This window comes from Cebus imitator, unplaced genomic scaffold, assembly GCF_001604975.1.
Source record: "Cebus imitator isolate Cc_AM_T3 unplaced genomic scaffold, Cebus_imitator-1.0 Scaffold216, whole genome shotgun sequence".
In the NCBI taxonomy this organism is placed as follows: Eukaryota; Metazoa; Chordata; class Mammalia; order Primates; family Cebidae; genus Cebus; species Cebus imitator.
Genome location: NW_016107531.1, coordinates 1,352,443 through 1,368,493, shown reverse-complemented (window position 1 = coordinate 1,368,493; position 16,051 = coordinate 1,352,443). Strand labels below are relative to the sequence as shown.

Sequence of the window (16,051 nt, the reverse complement as noted above, 5' to 3'; positions counted from 1 at the left end):
GCGCCACCATGCCCAGCTAATTTTTTGTAGTTTTAGTAGAGACGGGGTTTCACCATGTTGACCAGGATGGTTTCGATCTCTTGACCTCGTGATCCACCCGCCTCGGCCTCCCAAAGTGCTGGGATTACAGGCTTGAGCCACCGCGCCCGGCAAGCCGTGGCGATTTTAAGGTACACAGACTGTTGGAGGCAGAAGGATGTCTCACTAGAGGTATGAGAGCAATAAGATGGAAGAGAACCAGAATCTTAGTTCAGATGTTGGCTGTGGAAATAATGGCAAAAACTGCAATTACTTTTGCACCAACCTAATACTTTCTGGGTTAATGTGAGAGTGAAATGACCAATTCATGTGAAAATGCTTTAGGAGCTGGTACATAACGTATAAACCTAGGCATTTCAATAGAGAGAGGAGATATACCAGACACAGAGCTTCTCAAAGCGTATGAAAAGATGATGAGAAAGTCCCAGAGAAGAAAGAATGGAGAGACTTTTCTTTCTTTCTTCCACACCTCTGATGTATTATAATGTGCATTGTGAGTGCCATGGGGGCAGACATGACCCCATGGCACCTGCATCAGAGGGCCATGGTCCCCGCAAATGCTCGCAACTTGAAAAAGTCTTTTCACAGGGTCAGCATCCAGCCTGCACACTACCATTGCCCGTTATCATTGCAGGTTAATTTTGTTGCAGCTATTGATGTATACGAAGACGGAGAAGCTGGTTTGCTGTTGTGTTACAACTGTAAGTTAAGGATGTGTTTTTATCTTTATTTGCTAAAGTGGACTTCTTTTCTCTGGGCAATCTGAAAAGATTTTCCTTAGATTTACACAGTGTATCATCCCTGGGTTCATAATTGCCTTCCAGGAAGCAACTGAAAAATACCCTCCTCCTATGTCTCCCACTGTGCACCAGGCCTCTTGGTGACACAGTACATGAACTGCCACCTGTGGTGCTATCTCCAGGATTCGCCAGTGATGACAGTGGCTTCCAGTTAGGGGGTCCTTACTGTGTGCCAGGTGCTGTGCTCGGGTTGCCGTGGTCATTGTCTTACTTAATTCTCATAGTGAATGCCCGCAGCAGGCTCTGTTATTATCCCAGTTTAGAGACAAGGCAACTGAGGCCTAGAGAGGTGAACTACCTTTATCAAGGTCTTGCAGCTACTAAGCATCAGGGTTTGCATCTGGTGCTCTCTTGACTCCAGCACCCACAATTTTAACCACTGTTACTATTCTACATTTTTCCTGTTTCTCTGGTATTACTGAAATTAGCCTCAACCCAGGGTATCCGGCCTCAGTTGGGTTAGTTTGGATTAGGTGTCAGGTAGGTGTTGGGCAGACCAAAGGTATCAAAAAGGGTCTTTAAGGATTTTCAGCCTTTCAAAGGCTAATATTATAATACGTTTTAATAAAAAGGATTTTTTAAGGCTAAAAGAAAAGAATAAGCTATTTTTCTGGATAAAGCTGCCCAGTCTAACAAGATATAAAATATGTTTTTCAGCCTAATATTTTATCAATTTAGAGTGGTGATGTTGGGTCAGATATTTTGATTAATTAATCTTTGATTAATAAATATAAGAAAGCTAATTATTAGTAGAGAAGGTTGTTTTATAAACATAATCTTTCAAAATTTGAGCTTTATGGAGAATAAGTTAGGAGAAGGTGGTCAAATGTCTTCAACAATAAATTGATCTTTGGGGATATTTTATGCACAGAGCTGTGCAGCCCTTCTCAGAACAGCGGGTCATGAATGGCTCATGTGATGAGAAGGGCCCCATGCAAGGCAGCAGGGACAGGCCACTCTCCCACACCCCAGGAGCCAGGCCACCACTGCTGCTCCTGACCTCTGTCCCCAGGTTTATGGGGACAAGGAGAGGGGGAGCTGCATGGTAGAAGTCACTTCTGTAAGAAATTCATCTTTCTAAAGTATGGTCTTTTTGCTTTATTGAGATATCTGTGAGAATAACTTGTGGCAGAATGTTTTAAAAACTGATTTGGATTTTTTTTACCTTTTAACCGCTTGAAAGGATGGAAGGGGTTTTAGGTGGAAGAGGCGAAGTTAAGAACAGAAAGATAGAGCAGGTTTTTAGAGTTGGAGAATTAATCCCAAACAAAAAGAGGGCATGGAAACAAATGTGGATGACATCGGCTCTGTGCAAGACTTGCCAGAGCTGACTGGAACAAGCTGGGCTCCTCATTCAGCAGCTGCTGCATCAGCTATGGTTCCTGCAGCCTCTGGATCTCACAGAGCTCTTCCTTGAGAGTTCCATTTCCCGTGGCCTTGCTCATCTTCTGGCTTCAGGCTCTGACTTCATCTCAGGATGGGATCGGTGTGTGTCTGATTTCAAAGATCCGCTACATCAGAAAGTAATCTCTGTATCTTTAGATCCCAAGGTCAAGGCCTTGGCAACCTCGGAGGTTCCCATAGCCTCAGTCTTCCCCAAACCATGCCACATCCTCCCATTTCTGTGGGTCAGGAATCTGGCTTTTGTTTGTCATATTTCTTTTTCTCAAGACATTGGTAGACACCTGGCAAACAACTCCAATAAAACCAGTTGTCTCTCCCTACAGTCATTCAAGTCACTTCTCTAACTCATTCCTGTGCATGCGGCACACATGGAATTTGCCTGTTTGGGTCTATGTTCTTGACTTGATCACAGACACCTGTACAATAAAGGCCCTTTTCAACAAGCGGCTGCAGAATGATAATGCTCTCCTCAAAATTTCAAACTGATTTGTATCATGGAAGTTTTTTTCTGTATTAAAAAAGCAAAATTAAAAAGAACTTTTTTACCTTTTTGTTTTTTGAGATGGAGTCTTGCTCTGTCATCAGGCTGGAGTGCAGTGGCACAATTTGGCTCATTGCAACCTCTGCCTCCTAGGTTCAAGTGATTCTCTTGCCTCAGCCTCCCAACTAGCTGGCACTACGGGCACACATCAGTACATCCGGCTAATTTTTTGTATTTTTAATAGAGACAGGGTTTCATCATGTTAGCCAGGAAGGCCTCGATCTCTTGACCTCGTTATCCACCTGTCTCGGCCTCCCAAAGTGCTGGGATTACAGGCATGAGCCACTGCACCCGGCCAAAAATAACTTTTAAACTCAGAGTTTTATATGGAGGAATTTGTTAAAGTTGCAAATATTTTATAATAGAGATTACAACTTTCAGTTATGTGTGATTTGAAAAAACATATATTCACATGGTAAACTTTAGGGGGAAAATGGTATAAATAGTGCAATATGCTATTGATTTTAGGGTTTTTAAGTAATTAAACTATTTTTAATCAAAATTTTAATCAGAATTTTAATCAAAAACTATTTTGATTAAAAATAGTTTAATTACTTAAACCGGACCTCGTGATCCTCCCACCTTGGCCTCCCAAAGTGCTGGGATTACAGGCATGAGCCCATACCTGGCCCTTCATAGACTTTTTTACATGCAGTAGGGACTTTCTTCAGATAAATTTATTTTAAAATTAAAAGTAGTATTTGTCATCTTTGTTCTCCACCAGCTGGATGGAGACAAAGGAGTGACACGCATATACAGGGTCAATATTTAACTGTTTAAAAAGAGAAAGATAAAACTTGGCTGTTCCCTTAGCACCCAGTAATCATTCACCTTTAATGCAGGTAATTTCAGTGCTTAGGGTGAACTCTTATGTTTGCTGATGCTGCTTTAAAGATAATCATGCCAGGAAAACTAGAAAAGCTCACAAAAGTGCCCCTCATTTTTGATGCGATCATATGTGACCTCACTAAGTCTTGACTTCCAGATAAGTAATAGTAAGAATACAAAACCTGCTTCTCACAGCTGTTGTGAGGACTAAACAGGATGATACCTGTAAAGCCCATAACACATGACATGACACAGCAAGAATTTATTTTTCCACCATTTATTCCAGAATCATCAGAGTATTAATTCAGAACTCAGTTTTTTTAACCTTCATAAACTTTTTTTAAATTTTGAGATGGAGTTTTGCACTTGTTGCCCAGGCTGGAGTGTAGTGGCGCAATCTCAGCTCACTGCAACCTCCGCCTCCTGGGTTCAAGCAATTCTCACGCCTCAGCCTCCTGAGTAGCTGGGGTTACAGGCATTTACCAACACACCCAGCCAATTTTTATATTTTTAGTAGAGATGGAGTTTCACCATGTTGGCCAGGCTCGTCTTGAACTCCTGACCTTAGGTGATCCATCTGCCTCGGCCTCCCAAAGTGCTGGGATTACAGACATGAGCCACCGCTCCCTGCCCTTCATAGACTTTTTTTTTTTTTTTTTGAAATGGAGTCTCGCACTGTCTCCAGGGCTGGAGTGCAATGGCACAATCTTGGCTCATTGCAACCTCTGCCTCCTGGGTTCAAGCAATCCCCCTGCTTCAGTCTACCAAGTAGCTGAAATTACAGGTGCCCACCACCACACCCAGCCAATTTTTTGTATTTTTAGTAGAGACGGGGTTTCACTGTGTTGGCCAGGCTGGTCTCAAACTCCAGACCTCGTGATCCTCTCACCTTGGCCTCCCAAAGTGCTGGGATTACAGGCATGAGCCACCATACCTGGCCCTTCATAGACTTTTTTACATGCAATAGGGACTTTCTTCAGATAAATTTATTTTAAAATTAAAAGTAGTATTTGTCATCTTTGTTCTCCACCAGCTGGATGGAGACAAAGGAGTGATACGCATATACTTTGAGCTTCTTCCTGTGCAGTGACATTCCTAAAACTCTCTCCCTCAACCCAACTCTTCGACCTCCTGCCCCTCCATTCAGGCTGTCCTATGTAACTGCAATGGGGGACCTTCTCTGTGCCAGGAACACTCTAGGCTTTAAAATCACAGCACTGAGAGCCACTGCCAGGGACTGTAGTGAGCTTGCAGTTTAGGGGAGAGCCAGGTGTGGCCACCAGCACAGAGTGTGAATGAGCTTCACAGGCTTGGGGTTTCAAGAACCATGCATCCCTTGTCTTCTAAATCCTTGAGTCTGAATCTCCCTCATCGGGGCAGAGACCACCAATGTTAATTATTGGGAGAAAGAACCCTCTACTTCTCTAGGGTCACACTGGAGTCCTTGGCGCTTATCGAGTTAGAAAATGCAGGGGTGGGGCCCCTGAACTGCAGCCTGGGCCCCCTAAGCAGCTCCTCTTCCACACCTGCAGGACCCTTCTCTAAGGTGGGAGCCCACTCCCTGAGATAGGCTGAGGCTTGGCCTGACCTCCCTAGGCTCAAACACAGGCATCTCCTGCCCACCCGGGACACTCTGGCTCAGGTAGTTCAGGTCCCCTCTCACTCAAACCCACCAGCAGTTTACTCCCTGGTGGGAGTTAGGGTGGGACAGGATTATGGCAAGATGTATGCATGGACTGGGGCCTTTCAAAACACACTGCTGCCCTCCCCTTCCTGAGTGGGGATGGGAAAGAAGAAACATTCCTTCAGTCAACAAATATTTACTAAGCACCTACTGTGTCTAGAGGTTTCAGCACTGAATAAAATATCCACAAATTCTTGCCCTCAGAGGAATTTACATTTTAAATGGGACAGCTTGGACAAATAACATGATAAATAAGAAAAATGTCTAGTATTTTAAATGATGATGAGAGCTGAGGGGAAATAATGCAGAGAAGAGAGATGATGCTTAGCAGGGGTGAGGAATGCAGGTTGCCATTGAGATAAAGTGAAAAAGGAAGCTGAGAGCTGAGAAAAGACCTGCAGGGAGGCAGATGGAAGAATATTCCAGGCCGAGAGACCAGCCAGCGTGCAGCCCTTGAGACAGGAACATCCTGGCATGGGCCAGATGACCCCAAGGTGACCAGTGATGCTCTGCAGAGAGAGCAGTGGATAAGAGTAAGATCAGCAACGAAGAGCAGATTTCGGTTAGGTTTGGTAGGCATGTACCTTGGGGAGCCTTATTCTGGTGAGCAAATGGGGGGCTTGAACACAGGGGAGACAGGATCCACAAGGTTGAAGAGGAGCACTCTGGCTGCTGTGGGGAATTTGCTGAAGCAGGTAGGGTTAGGGAGACCAGGGAGAAGACGACTGTGCATGTCTGATGAGAGGACAGCAGCGGGACCAGAACTACAGCAGTGGAGGTGCTGAGAAGCAGTCAGGTCCGAAATGCATTTCAAATATAAGGGCCAGGTGCAGTGGCTCACACCTATAATCCCAGCACTTTGTGAGACTGAGGCGGGCAGATCATTTGAGGTCAGGAATTCAAAACCAGCCAGACCAACATGGTCAAACCCCATCTCTACAAAAAATACAAAAATTAGCCGGGCATGATGGTGTGCACCTATAGTCCTAGCTACATGAATGGCTGAGGCAGGAGAATCACTTGTACCCAGGAGGTAGAGGTTGCAGTGAGCCGAGATTGCACCACTGCACTCCAGTGGGTGGCAGAGTGAGACTGTCAAAACAAAAACAAAAAAAAAAAACAAAAAAATGTCAAACCAAGATCCAGTACTCGTTCCCCAAATCTACTGCTTCCCCTGCCTTCAGCTTCCAGCAGCAGCCACCAGCCTTCGATGGCAATGTAGTGTCTTCATGTAGCTTTCCTGTTTACACTACTTCTTTTTTATTAAATGGTGTTCAGTTTTAAAAAAAAAAAACAAATAAACCAAGCTAATTCACTGATGAATCAAATTTGGGATGTGAGAGGAAGAGGAAAAAAAAAAGGAAGACTCTGCAGTTTGGGGCCTGAGCAGCTAGGAGAATGGAGAACACCACTTCCTGATTGAGGAAAGCTCGGCCAAGAGCAAGTTTGAGGCAAAGCTTAAGAGTCTAGCCTGGACCCATCAGTGCCTTTCTTGTATCCCTGTGGAGATGCCCAATGACCTGAATGTTCAAGTCCAAGGCACTCAAGAAAGAGCTCTGCCTGGAGCTCTGACTCTGTTTGGGAGTCATTAACATATAAACTATGTTTAAAGTCATAAAGCTAAAGAAATTACCTAGGGGAAGGGAGAGATGGAGGCACCAGCAAAGTAGACTGAGAAGGAGTGGCCAGAAAGGCAGGGATTACCAGGAGCCTACAGGAAGGAGGACATCCTCACCTGTGCCCCAGCCAGAGCAGGCGAGGCCTGTCTGAGAGGGACCCTTGGACCCAGCAAGGTGGAGGTCATTTGGAAGCCAAGAGCAGGCATCTCTGGAAAACAGGGGAGGGGGTCACCTGTTCACAGGGGTTGCAAGGCAGTGGGAGAAGAGAAAACAGACTGGGAGCACAGATGAGTCTTCAGAGACTTTTGCTTTAAGGTAAAAAGAGGCAGGGTGTAATAACTACAGGAAGGGCATACAAATGGGCTTTTTGTTTTTCTGAAGTGTAGGATAAATAGCAAGTTTGTAAGGCCAAGAGGGAAGCTCCAATAGGGAAGGGGGGAGTAGTGGTGCCAGGGAGAGGGAGAGAATTGCTGGAGCAAGTCCCTGCGTCTGAGGAAGCCATCAGAACATAGTGGGAAGAGGGAGGATTGACCATACCTGAGAGCATCAGAGCCACAGATGGCCATGGCCGTGGCACCCAGGGTGTCCTGTCTGGAGCATTTGTTTTCTCTGGAAGTAAGGGCTCCCTCGACTGTGGTTAGCTTTTTATCTTAATTCCCTCTGTCAGATATACAGCTATAAGACACTAAGATAACTGTTTTACAAGGCACAGTGGTTACTTCAAAGGACTCCCTAAACCCCGATGGGCCAGGATCTTCCAAAAAAATTCGACATGGTGGGAGAGGTGCTTGTTCCTGGAGCTTCCCATGGCACTGTCACCTCCTCCGTTCCTGCCCTGCAGCGCAGGCCTTGATCAGCAGCTCTGGCTTCCATACCTCTCTCCCACGGAAGTGGGAAATATCAGGAGTTTAAAAAAAGAACTGTTACACTGCACAGGATTCCATATGACAGGATACTGTTGAAAGTGTGCTGGCCAGAGAGAAGGGAGCAAGGAAGAGGAAGCAGATGGCATGAAAAGAAAAGAAGGGGGCAGCCCCCTTCACTGAACCACAAATACCCAGAAGGCCAGACCTTGGCCCAGCTCTCTAGCCCGGACCCCAGCACCTGGCTGGCACAGTGCTGGTGTCCATAAACTTTGCTGGACTGAGCCAAACTTGTACCCTGTATCAGAGAGCTGCATCAGAGGCAGGTCTATATCCAAGGGGACTTTTCTGTCCCCACCTTTCTGACATTGCTGTCCACTCCCCTTTTCAGACTTCCTTCTCTCCCAGCTCTGTCCCATCCTCTTGCTTTCATTCTGCCTCTCTGGCTGCCTCAGTGCTATGCCGTTCACTGAGTCTCTTCTCCAGTCACCCCTTAAGGCCAGCATTCAGAGGGCCCTGTCCTCGCCCTTCCATCTGGCATGCTTGTTCTCCCCTGCAAGCTTGGTTGCCAGTTTGCTATTGCTGACTCCCAAGTCTTTCCAGTCTAAACCCACTGCTGAACTCCACACCAGCACGTCGTACTCCTTACTGTACAGCCCACGCCAGCAGCTCAAGGACACCTTGGACTCAACCTGTCCTCCCTGAACTCAAGTTCTTTCCTCCTCACATGTGCTCCTCCTCTGATGTGCCCCACCCCAGTGCAGGGCATCACCCTCCACCCATCAGCCAAACCAGAGAATGGTTGGCACGCTGAACTTCTCCCTGCCTTTACACCCCACCTCCGAACTGTCTTCCCACACAGCTCAGATTCATTCCAAATGGCCTATCTTTTATGAACCAATCACTCCTCACCTGGTCAGTGTAAAACGCACAGAATTTCTTGGACTCTGGCTCCATCTTAGAGCAGCTCATCTCTTCCCTCTGCACTGCTGCTGGAGTCAGCTTCCTATAACCCTAATGTGACCCTCTCACTTTACCTGGCCAGGACTCCCTTCCCCAAGCCAGCCTCTGCCTCCGTCTGCCTTCCTTCACATAGGAGATCCCTATGTGACTTCCAGAGACTCCTGGAGACAAGGGAAGGCGTGCCCTGATTCTGTGGGAGGCCCGGAAGGAGCTGGTGCAGGCTGTGTGTGTCACAGTATTGGGTGACAACAGGAGCAGCTCACCAGTCTTGTTCTGAGGAAGAGGCTGAAGATGGAGGGATACATTCCCCATCTATTTACTCACCAGCTGTGCCTTGGTTCAAGGCAAATTTTATGTAGAATATAAAATGCTATTACAGGATAAGTGTCATAAGGTTTTATTCAAGATTTCCAATGTCGTAACTTTTAATTTTATAATAACAGATATTTTAAATATTTTAATCAACTGAATAACATAATAACATATAACTGTAATGTGTTATATATTTTGTCATCACATATAATTACATAACAAATTTGTCAATTGAACAGAATAAAGAATCCAGAAATAGATCTACACATATTTGGCAAATTGATTTTGACAAAGGTGTGAAGGCAATTCAATGGCAAAGTAAGTGTCTCTTTATTTTAATTGCATTTTAGGTTTGAGGGTACATGTGAAGAACATGCAAGATTGTTGCATAGGTACACACATGGCAGTGTGATTTGCTGCCTTCCTCCCCATCACCTATGTCTGGCATTTCTCCCCATGCTATCTCTCCCTAACTATCCACCCCCTGCTGTCCCTCCCCTATTTCTCCCCAACAGACCCCAGTGTGTGATGCTCCCCTCCCTGTGTCCATGTGTTCTCATTGTTCAACACCCACCTATGAGTGAGAACATGTGGTGTTTGATTTTCTGTTCTTGTGTCAGTTTGCTGAGAATGATGGTTCATCCATGTCCCTACAAAGGACATGAACTCATCATTTTTTATGGCTGCATAGTATTCCATGGTGTATATGTGCCACATTTTCCCTGTCCAGTTTATCGTCGATGGGCATTTGGGTTGGTTCCAGGTCTTTGCTGTTGTAAACAGTGCTGCAATGAACATTTGTGTGCATGTGTCCTTATAGTAGAATGATTTATAATCCTTTGGATATATACCCAGCAATGGGATTGCTGGGTCAAATGGAATTTCTATTTCTAGGTCCTTGAGGAATCGCCACACTGTCTTCCACAATAGTTGAACTAATTTACACTCCCACCAACAGTGTAAAAGTGTTCCTATTTCTCCACATCCTCTCCAGTCTCTGTTGTCTCCAGATTTTTTAATGGTCGCCATTCTAACTGGCATGAGATGGTATCTCAAAGTAAGAGTCTTTTTTAACAAATGATACCAGAATAATTGGATAGACGTATGCAAAAAAAAAAAAGGAAAAAAACCTTTTTGTTGTTGTTTTGTTTTGAGATGGAGTTTATCTCTTGTTGGCCAGGCTGAAGTGCAGTGGTATGAATTTGGCTCACAGCAAACTTCACCTCCCAGGTCCAAACAATTCTCCTGTCTCAGCCTCCCAACTAGCTGGGATTACAGGTGCATGCCACCACACCTAGCTAACCAAAAAGTTTGATCCATACCTCACATTTATTTATTTATTTATTTTTATTCAAAGCATTCACTCATTTATTCAGAATATGTAAATAAAGAAGTACAATGTGTCAGGTATTGTTTTAAAGAAGGAAGACACTGTCCTTGCCTATCCCCATCCCGGGATTGTGAAACATAAACAAATTGGTACAAAGTATTATCAGATATGTGTAGGGGAATAAGAGTACCAAGAAAGAAGCCATGAGTGTTAGGGGCGTTTGTGGGGCTAGGGATACAAGAAGTGTTTCCTATAGGAGATAATGTTAATATGTGTTTAGTCTACTGTGTATTCTTAATCTGTATTTGTAAAACAATGGGCCGCATAATGATATCTGACTTGTACTCAATATTTTTGGGGGGCAATAGTAGTTTTTATGCCGGCAAATTGAAATTATGTAAGAACTTTGGGACCCCTTAAGTTTTCCTGGGTCCTACTTACTTTGTAAATTTTATTTTATTTATTTATTTATTTATTTCGAGATGGAGGCTCACTCGGTCACCCAGGTTGGAGTGCAATGGCATGATCTTGGCTCACTGCAACCTCCACCTCCCGGATTCAAGCAATTCTCCTACCTCAGCCTCCCAAGTAGATGGGACTACAGGCGCATGCCACCGTGCCCTGCTAACTTTTTGTATTTTTAGTAGAAACAGAGTTTCACCACGTCAGCCAGCATCATCTCAATCTCCTGACCTTGTCATCCGCCTGCCCTGGCCTCCCAAAGTGCTGGGATTACAGGCGTGAGGCACCTCGCCGGGGCTACTTTGTAAATTTTAGCACTTCATAGTGCTAAAATATATGTTTTCTCTGAGTGTTGAGACACACTAAGGAACACACACTGTTGTTTTTGCACAGACTGGTTGCAACATCTTTAGAATGTGTTTACCAAATTAAGAGACTAAAACACAAAACGCTACTGTTCAAAATTGGCTTTTTATTAGATCTGCTACTTTGCTTCAAACTTTAAACTGTACCCAGATAATGCAAGATACAGAGAAGTACCAGTTGCAGAGAACCTTCTGTGTTGATTGCCTTTTGGGAATTTTAACATTTGCATGTACTTCCCAGTGTGGAAGCATGGATTCAAGGGTGGACTCCAGGAGATACAGGGGCCTATCTAACTGTAATCACATGATTATGATGAACAAAATTACAGCTGAATTAAATTTTGAAGGCTGTCCTTGAGGATATGCATAGAAAGTTGTGTGTTACCTAATAGATAATTTGTGAGCCTGAAGTCATTCAAAAGCCAGAGAAGAAATATTCAGGCTAAAGCAAAACTTGCTACTTGGTTAGAACAAAGAGATTGCACTTCGTGTTGGGAAGCTAAATCCTAGGAAAGAAAAAATAAATACTCCATAGATTGCAAGTCTCAGAGAATTTTACTTTTAAGATGAGTAAGATCGAGGCACCACATGAACAAGGACCTTCCTAGAGAACTGAAAAGAAGCCTCAAGTATTGCTATTGCTATAGCGTACAGGCATCAGAGTGGATGTTTTAGTGAGTAGGTTGAGATCAGGTGGCCTACATGAGCTCTGGGAAAGAACCAAAACAGCATAGGAATAGAGGGTAAATGTGTGAGTGGTGCTATGACTGAGTGGCTGAGTTCAAGATAATTTACAGAGATTTGGTCCTAGATGCTGTTATACTGGGCACCCACCCAGCCTTTTTAAAAAGATAAAATAGGCTGGGTGAGGCGGTTCACACCTGTTTTCCCAGCACTTTGGGTGGCCGAGGTGGGAAGATCTCTTGAGGCCAGGAGTTCGAGACTGGCCTGGGCAATATAGTAAGACCCTGGTCTCTTTAAAAAAAGAACATCAAAGCCTAAAAAGTACAAAAGAGGTCTTTCAGGTTGTAGAGATAAGGCATGGTCCGTCTCCCCCTTGGTGGAAGAGTGAATGAAAATACCTGCCACTTCATTTTGCTGCTGTTTAGAAAGACTCCTGGCTGGGCACAGTGGCTCACACCTGTTACCCCAACACTTTGGGAGGTTGAGGTAGGTGGATCACTTAAGTCTGGCCAACATGGTGAAACCCCATGTCTACTAAAAATACAATAAATTAGCTGGGCATGGTGGAACACACCTGCAATCCCAGCTACTTGTGAAGCAGAGGCACAAGAATCACCTGAACCCAGGAGGCAGAGGCTGCAGTGAGCTGAGATCAGGCCACCGCACTCCAGCTTGGGTGAGAGTGAGACTCCATCTCAAAAAAAAAAAAAAGGATGCTATAATCCCAGCACTTTGGGAGGCCGAGGTAGGTGCATCACCTGAGCAGCCTGATCAACATGGTGAAACCCCGTCTAAATACAAAAAATAATACAAATAATTTTTTGTACTAAACACAAAAAATTAGCTGGGTATAGTGGTGCCTGCCTGTAATCCCAGCTACTTGGGAGGCTGAGGCAGGAGAATCACTTGAACCCAGAAGGCGGAGGTTGCGGTGAGCCGAGATTGCACCATTGTACTCCAGCCTGGACAACAAGAGGAAACTCTAAAAAAAAAAAAAAAAAAAAAAAAAAAAAAAAAAAAAAAAAAAAGAAGAAGTAAAGACTCCTCTCACATCAGATTTAAAAATTCATTCAAGATGGATCATAAATATACATGAAAAACCTAAAACCTAATAAAACTACAAGAAAGCATAGAAGAGATTTATGAGCTTGGATTGGCAATTTCTTAACACACCAAAAATACAATACATAAAAGAAAAAATTAATAAATTGAACTTCATCGAAACTAAGAACTTCTCTTCCTTGAAAAACACAAGAGAATGAAAAGGCAAGGCACAGAGAAAATATTTGCGAATCACATATCTCATACAGGACTGGTAAAGGGAAAATATAAAGAACTCTCAAAACTTAATAATAAGAAAACTCAATTAAAAAGAGGGAAAACACTTGATCAGATATTCCATCAAAGAAGATTTATAGATGATAAATAAGCACAAGAAAAGATGTTCAATATCATTAGCTGTTAGGGCAATGCAAATTAAAAACAATGAGGGCTGGACAAAGTAGGTCACGCCTGTAATCCCAACACTTTGGGAGGCTGAGGTGGGAGGATCACTTGAGACCAGAGTTCAAGATTAGTCTGGGCAGTATAGTGAGACTCCATCTCCACACACACACACACACAAAGAAAGAAAAAAAAACCACAATGAGATACCACCACACATCTATTAAATGACTAAAGTGAAAACAATTGCTCGTAATCAGTGTTGGTAAGGATATGAAGAAAATGGCTCTCATGTGAGGCTGTTGGAAATGTAAATTGGTATAATCACTTTGGAAAACAGTTCTTCAAATAGTTAAACATGCACTCGCCATATGGCCCAGCCATTCTACTTATAGGAATGAATGCAAAAGAAATGAAAGCATAGTCCGAGCTCAGTGGCTCACGCCTGTAATCCCAGCACTTTGTGAGGCCAAGGCGGTTGGATCACGAGGTCAGGAGCTCAAGACCAGTCTGGCCACCATGGTGAAACCCTGTCTCTATTAAATATACAAAAATATTAGCCAGGTGTGGTGGCAGTCACCTATAATCCTAGCTACTTAGGAGGCTGAGGCAGAAAAATTGCTTGAACCTGGGAGGCGGAGCCGAGATCACACCACTGCACACCAGCCTGGGTGATAGAGCAAGACTCCGTCTCAAAAAAAAAAAAAAAAAAAAAAATGAAGGCATATGTATGTCCCCACAAAGATTTGTATACAAATATTCATAGCAGCATTATTTGTATTAGCCCAAAACTGAAAACAACCCAAATGTCCATCGTGGAGGTTTTAAAATATGTCCACAAGTTCTTTGATACTTCTTCCTTCAAGAGGTGGGTATCATTCCTCTTCCTCTGTATGCAGACTGGACTTAGTAGTTTCTGTCTACTGAACAGAATATGGTAGAAGAAGAGGTATGCAACTTCTGAGACTAGGTCAAAAAAGGCATTGTGACTGCCTTATTGTTCCTTCTTGTGTCACTCACTCTGGAGAAGCCAGCTGCCATGTCCTGAAGACACTCAAGCAGCCCAGCCCAGGGGAGAGGTCACTGTGGTGAGGAACTAAGTCCTCTCCCAAGAACCATGTGATTGCAGCATCTTGGAAGGACACCCAAGTCAAGCCTTCTGATGACTGTAACCCACAATGACATCTTTTTTTTGTTTGTTTTTTAGACAGAGTCTTACTCTGTCACCCAGGCTGGAGTACAGTGGTGCGATCTCAGCTCACTGCAACCCCTGCTTCTTAGGTTCAAGCGATTCTCCTGCCTCAGCCTCCCAAGTAGGCTGGGATTACAGGCATGCGTCACCATATCTGACTAATTTTTATATTTTTGGTAAAGACGGAGTTTCATCATGTCAGCCAGGCTGGTCTCGAACTCCTGACCCTATCCACCTGCCTCAGCCTCCCAAAGTGCTGGAAGTAGAGGCATGAGCCACTGCAACCGGCCTCTTAACGTTTTAACATCTCTGAATTTAGCATGCATCTTATAATTATGGTGGACAGCTTTCTTTCTTTCTTTTTTTTTGACAGGACATTTTAAATGATGTATCTTATTACTTTTGCCAAAAAAACTGTACATCTTTTATTCAGTGACATCCTAGATTCAATGAAATATGGTAAGTTTTGAAATCTAGGTAAGAAGAACAATTTTGTAGTTGAAAATAAATTCCTAAAATTGTCCTGAAAAAATGGCAGAAAACCTGATTGAGTCAGTAAGTATAGAAGACACTGGAAAGTTTTTTAAAAACTAGCCTCCACAAAAGGGCTCCAACCTTAGTGGATTTGCAGGCAAGGACAATTCAACATCACTGTAGATTTAAAGTTTGAACAAATGGACAAATATACTATGCTACTGAATGGGAAGACTTCATCTTGCAAAGATGTATATTTCTCCTCAGATGAAATAAATAAATGTAATGTGATGCCAGTCAGAATCTCAATTCTTTTCTCTTTATGCCTGGCACATAGTAGGCACTCCATAAATATCTGCTGAGTGATTAGATGATTTGCCAGAAACTTTTTTAAAAGATTATTTTTTAACATTATAATTTATTGCAAATCTACAATAATTAACACAGTATGATGCCGGTGCAAGAATAGACAAGCCACTCAATACAACAGAATAAAGTCCAGAAATAAACTCAAGTATATATAAAATGTATATGATGAAAGTAGCATTTCAAATCTGTAAAGACATGATGAATTTTTTAAAAAAATAAGGTTGGGACAATTGGACAAACTTTTGGGAAAAGTTTGCCTCTGTTTTTAGCTCTAAATAAATTAAAAGTGAAATATAAAAAGTCAGTGTCTGAAATTTATAAAAGAAAATATGAACCACTGTGTAACAAGTCTTAGCAGTGGAGTGAGCCTTTCTAAGGACATTAAAGCAGAAGCTGGCTGGGCTCAGTGGCTCACACCTGTAATCCCAGCACTTTGGGAGGCTAATGTGGGCAGATCACTTGAGGTCAGGAGTTCAAGACCAGCCTGACCAACATGGTGAGACCTCATTTCTACTAAAAATACAAAAATTAGTCAAGCGTGGTGGGGTGTGCCTGTAATCCCAGTTACTTGGGAGGCTGAGGCAGGAGAATCACTTGAAACCAGGAGGCAGAGGTTGCTGTGAGCCAAGATCACGCCATTGCACTCTCGTCCAGCCTGGGCAAAAGAACAAGACTGTGT

General features: G+C 43.5%; 1 protein-coding gene and 1 long non-coding RNA gene across 5 annotated transcripts in view; both read left to right on the top strand.

The window, feature by feature from the left end:
• Window positions 1-16,051, top strand: part of GARNL3 (GTPase activating Rap/RanGAP domain like 3) — a 179,976-nt gene that overhangs the window by 148,729 nt on the left and 15,196 nt on the right. For all 4 annotated transcript variants that reach the window (XM_037745914.1, XM_017549106.2, XM_037745916.1 and 1 more), the window contains one exon: window positions 674-740. In XM_037745914.1, the coding sequence (XP_037601842.1) occupies window positions 674-740 (67 nt within the window). The remainder of the gene's footprint in view (window positions 1-673; window positions 741-16,051) is intronic.
• Window positions 8,093-16,051, top strand: part of LOC119474182 — an 11,107-nt gene continuing 3,148 nt past the window's right edge. The window contains exons 1-2 of the long non-coding RNA XR_005203473.1: window positions 8,093-9,445; window positions 14,903-14,988. This is a non-coding gene — a long non-coding RNA (uncharacterized LOC119474182). The remainder of the gene's footprint in view (window positions 9,446-14,902; window positions 14,989-16,051) is intronic.